This window comes from Carassius gibelio, chromosome B4, assembly GCF_023724105.1.
Source record: "Carassius gibelio isolate Cgi1373 ecotype wild population from Czech Republic chromosome B4, carGib1.2-hapl.c, whole genome shotgun sequence".
NCBI lineage: Eukaryota > Metazoa > Chordata > Actinopteri > Cypriniformes > Cyprinidae > Carassius > Carassius gibelio.
In genome coordinates this window covers 18,843,161-18,850,954 of record NC_068399.1, presented here as the reverse complement: position 1 = coordinate 18,850,954, position 7,794 = coordinate 18,843,161, and the positions used below count along the sequence as shown (strand labels likewise).

At 36.4% G+C, this 7,794-nt stretch overlaps 1 protein-coding gene across 1 annotated transcript; it reads right to left on the bottom strand.

Moving 5' to 3' along the window:
• Window positions 1-1,516: 1,516 nt before the first annotated feature.
• On the bottom strand, window positions 1,517-7,513 carry LOC127956846 (plexin-B2). Its single transcript, XM_052555090.1, has 9 exons — window positions 7,458-7,513; window positions 5,320-6,446; window positions 5,051-5,239; window positions 4,420-4,548; window positions 2,929-3,029; window positions 2,567-2,699; window positions 2,036-2,176; window positions 1,718-1,829; window positions 1,517-1,628 (listed from the first exon to the last, which is right to left on the bottom strand). Exons 1-8 carry the CDS (start codon window positions 7,483-7,485, stop codon window positions 1,809-1,811), a joined length of 1,869 nt encoding a protein of 622 aa, XP_052411050.1. The 5' UTR covers window positions 7,486-7,513; the 3' UTR covers window positions 1,517-1,628; window positions 1,718-1,808.
• Window positions 7,514-7,794: the final 281 nt, after the last annotated feature.

Here is a 7,794-nt window from a genome sequence, read left to right as displayed (position 1 = left end):
ATAAAGTCCAACTTCCTGGTCTTGTAAACTACGATACAAATTCATTGAAATGTACCTCTGAGGGTGCTGTCAATCTTCCTGTCCGTGCTTTTATCCTCTATGTAGAATGTCACATTCACCTCTGGCTCTTTGTCATATTCAAACTGCCATAAAAACAGTAGAAAGGTGTCACTTAAGAAACAGACACACAAACACATCATTGCATGTGGAACAACTGTGAGCTGGAGCAAATTCTCCCCCTGCCAACATGATGTCTTTGTGAACCCGATCACTGTGTGTTTGTTATGCACACACAGGACTGAGCCCTACACCGCGTGCAGCTCAATAGCTGGGAATGCCATATTGGCTGCTGCTCAAACTCCAGAAACAAATCGATGTGTGAACAGAGAAGAAGTAGAAAGTGAGGGAGACATAATAGAAGGAGGAATAAGTGGAGCGTACTGACCTTATATCCCTCAAATCTGTACTTTGACTCATCAGCCACCACAGTCACCTCGCCAACCTGTTTCATGAGCTCAGTGCCGATCTGAAAGGTACTTCCCTGAGAAACATCAAGAAAGAGTATCGCTGTTTACGTAGACTCTAAAAACCGGTATTTGACTATAAAAAATCATGCCTCATGGAGATATTGGGTAAATATTTACAAACAAATTGTGGATTTTTTGGAATCAGGTTTGTACTTCGGTATCTTAATTTTTCTCCTAAATATTTGATTCTGATTGTTAAATGGTTATGTGATACAATATCTAGTTGTTGCTAGAAATATATTAAGCGAATAATGAAATGACATGCTTTTTACTAGGGACAAATGTCAAATTAATATACACATAATTTAACTGGACATCTGTTAAGGTCCCAGACAATTACTAAAACACCTCTCAATGAAATGTGTATATCGAATATGTGTAAAACACCTGTGAAAAATAAATTCATATATTGCAATATTTTATGGACTGTAAAACCATTTTAACTTAAATAATTCAATACCATACCTTAATGTATGTACAGTAATTAATAAGAATCAGTGTAAAAATCCAGATAACACACAGCCAGGTGGTCATTATACCAAAATAACCCCCTTAAAGAAGATAAAATGCAATCCCAATCAGCTTTTTTTTTTGTCCAAACTACTGTACATTAGCCATTACATATCTTTAAAAATCTAATATTTACATACTATATACTCCAGGATATTACCTGAATGCATTTTAAAAACTATTATACTAGGTGTAACAACCACAGAATGTACAATATTAAGTAATGCATGTACTTTACCAAATATTTATCCAGATTTTTGCCCTGAAATTGGATGGGGGTTTTAATTCCTACAGGAATAAGAAGAGGTTCTGGGATCTCAAACTGCGGACACCTATCATCCTGCAAGAATCATATATATATTTTATAAAACTGTTATTAGTCCATTTTTTGTCACCAAAAGATGATTGCTCACCATATATTAAAGCACAAACAGGCATATTAATTTACATATGCATGCACTCTTCCTAACATGACTCACCTGCATGTGTTGTATGATATGATCACCCTTGACAGTGTCATCTCTATCACTGCATGTGTGATCCTGAATGTTCCACTGGCAGCCCCACTTACTGGTCACACATGCAATGCATCTGCAGGAAACACAACCACCCAGTCAAAAGATTAATCTAAAGAAATGCTATACAGAAGACACATGTCTTAAACACTGCCTGATACTCACGGTGTATTCTCCGATCTCTTCACCACGTCTGCACAGTTGTAGAACTCAAATGCACCAAATGCCAATTCAAATCCATCATTCATCATGATCATTACTGGCACTGCCACAAAATCTACACACATGCAAACTTCTGAATATATCTGACAATATATTCAGCTTCAGTGTTATTGTTGGATCTGATCAGTTTCCAAAAATGAAGAAATAAATGAAAAAGCATTCATATTTTATGTCATTTTTAGGCATTCTGTGATACAAAGACAGAGGGTAAAGGAGGCAACGAGAGGAAGGCTTCACAGTATGCAAGCAGGATGCTCTTACCTTGTGTCTCAGGTATGGGCGGTATGTACTCAGAGAGCGGGAGATCACAGATGAACCGTGTATTTTCCATAGTTGCCTGACTACAATAGTCACCAAATACACATGTAAATCTAGCAGGATTGCTGATACTGGGGAGGGAAACTGGATATTTAGAGATAAACAAACATGAAAAAGTAAATAAATAAAACACTTAAAACTTGATTATGATTATTATTATAGATATTATTACATTTTGTCAATCACTTTTTCACCATTTTATTGATTTCTGTAACTTTTACAGTTCTGGAAATCAAATTGTAAAAATGACCACTTGAGACAGACTAGAAATGTATGAAAGGTGATATGATAGTTTGATAGTTTCAGATGCCTTGTTTGGTTTTTTATTATGTCAGCTCTAGAAAAATTTTTTATTACAATACAGCCAGAAAATATAAAGCTTGAGTCAATCCTTAAGAGTTTAGGGTTTGAAATACTGGCAGACTTTATCACAGAGTGTATGATGATGTACATGTTCATGTTATGCTTTAGTACCTGTGAATTATATGTTTTCTTCCAGCTGATGTTGGGGGGCTCAAAGGACTTAATAGATACACATGTTTGTTTTGGACTCCACAACCAGGCGAAGTTTCCTTCTCCTCTTTCACAATCCTTTTTCCTAGTACAACTGCAGGAGCAAAGCAGACAAACACAGGTAATGAGCCATACTCCATTCACTTTAACTGGACTGCACACAGATATTTACCACAGTGGGATTTGTAAACAATTACCTGTTTTAAAAAATTGGTTATTAAGGATGGAAGAAGCCATAGTGGGTCATTGCCCTGTCCTTCACCAGGCAAGAATTTTCAAATCAAGTTGTGTATTTGGTAATAAAATGAGTCTAAAAGACTTACCGGCCCTCCAACACACACCAGCCACAATATGGGTCCCGTTGGGAGATGCATGATTGACAGTCATTCTTCTGCTCACAGGCCTGTACTGGGACTTTGGTGATCTTAGCAAAAGAAAAGCAAGACAATCAAGATAATAAAATGTCTCAAGTTACTATGTAACCTTGTTCCTTGAGAAGTCATGAAGTCATATTGACTTCCAAATAAGAAAGAATGTCAATATTATAAATATATTTCAATGGCAACACTACCAAAGCATGGGACCCTGGGTAACAAACATAGGTTCTGTCTAACCCTGGCAAAGCCGGACTCCTCCAGGACAATGCAGTGGAAGGGTATTTTATATATTGAGTATTATTTGCCTTTGCTTTTTTTGTTTATTATAAAAATAATTTTAACCCAATTGATGCAATTGATTATAAAAACTGTTTATAGTTTAGTCCAGCCTGCTGTTACATTTTTGTGGCAGATGACAGAGTTTAGGGATAACACAGAGATGTGTAATATTTCAAGACATCTGTATTCATTCTACAGTAGCTTAGCAAACCTGCATTACTCAAACAGGTTTCAACCAGTGAATGATCTCTGCTTACTCAACATGAGGCCTGTACCATGATGATACCTGAACAAATTCAGAGTTACAAGATTAGCTTTGAGAAGATAAAACCAATCCACTTTGTTAATAACATGATACTGTTTAACAACTTCCTTTTTCAACTAATGCTTCAATCCTGAGTTTGTGAAGTGTGTTCCCATTAATGTGTGACAGCAAAGGCAAATCACATGCCTTGCAACTCAGAGCAAGTGTGAAAGCCAGCGAGTTCCAAAACTCTTTGTAAAGGTTAAAAGATTGAAGAAAATGAGGAATTTAAATACATTTACACTGAGGAAGGTACTTGTCTATGAAAGAGGACAAATACTGTAAATGAAATGATCTTGCTCTATCAGTACAGTCACAAGTGAAACTTGTGAATATAGTTTGTATAGTTGATGAATGAATATATGGAGACTCGTACATGTAAGTTCACTATTAGTCATTATTAGATCATAATCTATTGATTCTACAGCTTATTTATATTACATATGATTTGTATATATTAATATATTCATTTAAAATAAATGCTTTATAATAATTGTTAAACTTAAATTGCTTGTAATTTATTAATTATAAATTAAAATTATAACAATTATATAAATCATATCAAATAATTATCATTCATTATTATTTAATTTGGATGAAGAGAAACAGGGTGAGTAACTTTTTTGCATTAGACATGTGTCACTTTGTTCACATCTAATTGGTCCAATCTCAATTTCAGAACAAAACCTGCCCTGGAGCAGTTGTCATTATGACAATGAATGCAGCTAAAAGTCAAGCCGCATTTATGGTACCTAAAACCCAGGACTGGTGCAAACTTACCTGGATAGCCAGCTAATCAGGCTTCATGGTACAGGCCCCTGATCTGTATGTTGTAGACATGTTCATAAACAAACCTTTCTTCCAGTGGTGATGTACAAATGATCCAAAGCTGAATTAAAAAAGAGGTTTTTGTTCACCCCACCGTCTGTGTGTTCCCCTGGAATCTTGTTATAAAGGTCAGGGTGGCTAGGGTCAAGATGCACCTGAAATCAAAAAATTAAAAGCATTTATAAGCAGTGTAGCATACATATTTTATTTTATAAGAGAGTTACAAATGAAGAGTTAAGATACCAAGGTCTTCTTAATTATCATTTTTCTCAGTCTCCTGTGTAGGTTCAGTAATCAGTAGTGATACTGATTAGCAACGTCCTTTTTCAACTAATGCTTCGATCCTGAGTTTGTAAAGTGTGTTCCCATTAATGATAGTCATTAATAGGTTCAGTAATTCACTTTAATGGCAATGAACAGGTTCTTTTCATTGTCATTAATTAATATAAAATAACTTAACAAAAACATAGGAGCCTTAGAGATTTTATAATAAAAATTCAAAGGACACTTAGAGGCTTTTGCATCTAAACTCTTCAAATATACACTCTATTACATGAACATTAAGTTTAAGTAAGTCTTGGGATTAAGTGCACTACTCAAGTGGTTGTATATCATAAGCATCCATTATTGTTTTGAACCAACAACCTTTGTTGTCACCTTTAAGACATCTGCTCCACTGGTTCCCAAAAATGCCACAGTGTGCTCATTCTCCACTGCCACAGCTACAGCTGTCAGCATGTCATTTCGGGGGTAGATGGGTTTGACAGCCAGAGCGTACTCAGGTTTACTGGCTAGTGGAGATGGAAGGAACTCTGCACCACACTTATATCCCTTCACCATTTCCTTCTGTTGGGTGAAAACACATACCACATTCAAAAAAGGCCCACACAAAATAGAACCAGAATTGGAATAACACAATAACTCACGTCTCTTTTGGTCTTGCAGATGGCCTCAGGCTTGGAGATGTAGGGTGAATAAACAGTCTTTGGTTTCTCGTCCTCCAGAACTTCTCCTATGTAGCAGGACTCAATCACCTCCTTAAGCCTGGCATTAATGCTGCTGAGCGGATACATGCACAAGGCAGAATTGCCACCATCCTCATCCGCGCTGAACACAGCAAACAGAACTTTATCATTGAGATTCGAAGGGATGATCTCCCTAGCCAAAACTTCTCCTGGTCTGGCCAGATATGCTGCTTGGACCTTGTTGTATGTGTTCTCCTGTTGTTCAGTTTTGACGGAGCAGTTGAGCTGGAGCTCGGTGTAAGAATAGTAATGATGGTCATTCTCACACAGACGTGCTATAAATGTGATCTTCCTACTATCGCTGGTGCCTAGAGTGCGTGAAAACAAAAAGTAGATGTAGCCATTGTCTCTGAAAGCATGACGAAAGTCGTGGAGGTAACGCTGGACAAAAGGACTAGCTTGCACAGTGGAAGCATCAACCATGTTCTCAAAGACATCCATTTCTCCATACTCCTGCAGCAATCGGGTGCTAATGAGTTTCGCACTGTCTGAGCTACCATAGCCCTTCCCTACAAGAAATACACTGAGGTTTGCATTAGTATCATCATCTATAAAATAAGAAATTACTCCCACAACGGTAACAGACTCCTCTGTGCTGGCTACGTATGTCTTCTCCTTTTTAGTGTCACTGTAGTACACCTGTTTGTCCACGCTGTTGAGGTTTAACAAAGAGCAGATGCCCCTGAAAAGGCTTCCACAAACAACCAAGTTGCCGTTGGCGGAGTTAACCAGCAGGAGTTTGTTGATGTTGTCCATATCCTTTGCATCAGTGCACTGTGCAGTGATGGGTGGAGTGCAGTGTGGGTTGTCCTTCTTAGGGCCTGTTACAGCACTGCTCTCCAGCTGTAGTTTATAGTTGAGCTGATAGATGTTATTAACGGCACCCACATAAATTCGTCCAGTTTGAGGGTCCAGAACGACATTGTTGATGACTGTTTCAGACAAGAAATAATCTTGAGTATCGTCACAGCAAGATGAGCTGAAACACAGCAGCAGGGACAACGCTGCCAGGGCCCTCCACGCCATCTCTTGAAGAGAGAGAAAGAAAACAGGATATGCATCATATAAGAGGCCAGCAACCAAGTTGCACAGCCTGTGAGAAAGTCCTCACCAAATCACTAGGGTGATATCTTGGTTTAATCTAAAATACATACAGTTCATACTTTAAATGGCATAAACAAACCTTTCCTATTTTTAATGTTTTTAATTTGTCAGTAAATGGAAATATGCCATGGTGATACAATGGTCCTATCATAAGTTTGGCATAATCTTTTATTATTATATTTTGGGTTTAAAGAAAATAAGATATGTAAAAATATTTACAAATGTTATAAATGAAAAACTTTTGTCCAGCAAATCTAAGTCATGTAAACCAACATATAGAAAAATGCTGGAAAAAAACATAAACCACGGAATTATATAAACTGAATCTTGTATCACAGCTGATACTGAACAATACAAATTTTAGATGTACAGTTTAGTCAAAGATCAGTAAACAACCTAGTGTGATCATGACAACAACAAAAACAGCACTTATTTCATTTTAGCTCTTGGACATGTCCTTAAGATCAGTAGCAATTATGGCCAAGTCAGATGTGTTCTCACAAAAGTATCAGGCCACTATATCAAATATTAAGATGATCACTTAATTTCCCAGAACAATCACCCCAAAGTATCCAAATAGTTTGCTCTTATTCCTTATTTTTTAATTTTGATCTTAATATTATTATTAATTTATTTATCCCCTATTTGTCCATTTATGTTAAAGAAACAATTATTCATTTTTATCTTTGTGATTTTACTTTTCTTGTTTTTCTTTTGAGTTGATGGTGTTGCTTAATATAAACTGCTTAATAAAAAACTTATATTTTACATGACTCTCTTCATGTGATAATTCATCCCACGGTTCTGCAGACCACAGACTAAGAAGAACTGAAAAGCAATTTTACTTAACTAACAGCTAACTGTATGATACCAGAATAAAGTCTGACCAAGAAACCATACAGCTAAAAGAAACAGAAAGCAGAATAGTCACTCACCTCTCTGAGAAACAACAAATGATGGCATATCAAACTCCTGTAAAGTTTGTTTGATGATTGACATTCATTTGACATTCACTGAGAAAATTAAGGGACTATCATAAAAGTGCGTGACAATGATTAACAAAATCATTCAGATTTTAAAAAAATATGTGTAGCATAAAAATATACAATTAAATAGTCTGAGTGTGTAAGTGGAGTACCAAACAAAAAATTATCTAAAAATATGGTTTATATTATTTAAAGGGGGGGGGGGGGTGAAATGCTCGTTTTCACTCAATATCCTGTTAATCTTGAGTACCTATAGAGTAGTACTGCATCCTTCATAACTCCAAAA

Coding starts and splice junctions, on each gene's coding strand:
- LOC127956846 (XM_052555090.1), bottom strand. CDS start 7,485: ATGCCATCATTTGTTGTTTCTCAGAGAG. Junction 4,549..5,050: donor GTGGAGCAGATGTCTTAAAG/GTGACAACAAAG, acceptor TTTTGATTTCAG/GTGCATCTTGACCCTAGCCA. Junction 1,830..2,035: donor GCCCATACCTGAGACACAAG/GTAAGAGCATCC, acceptor GCATGTGTGTAG/ATTTTGTGGCAGTGCCAGTA.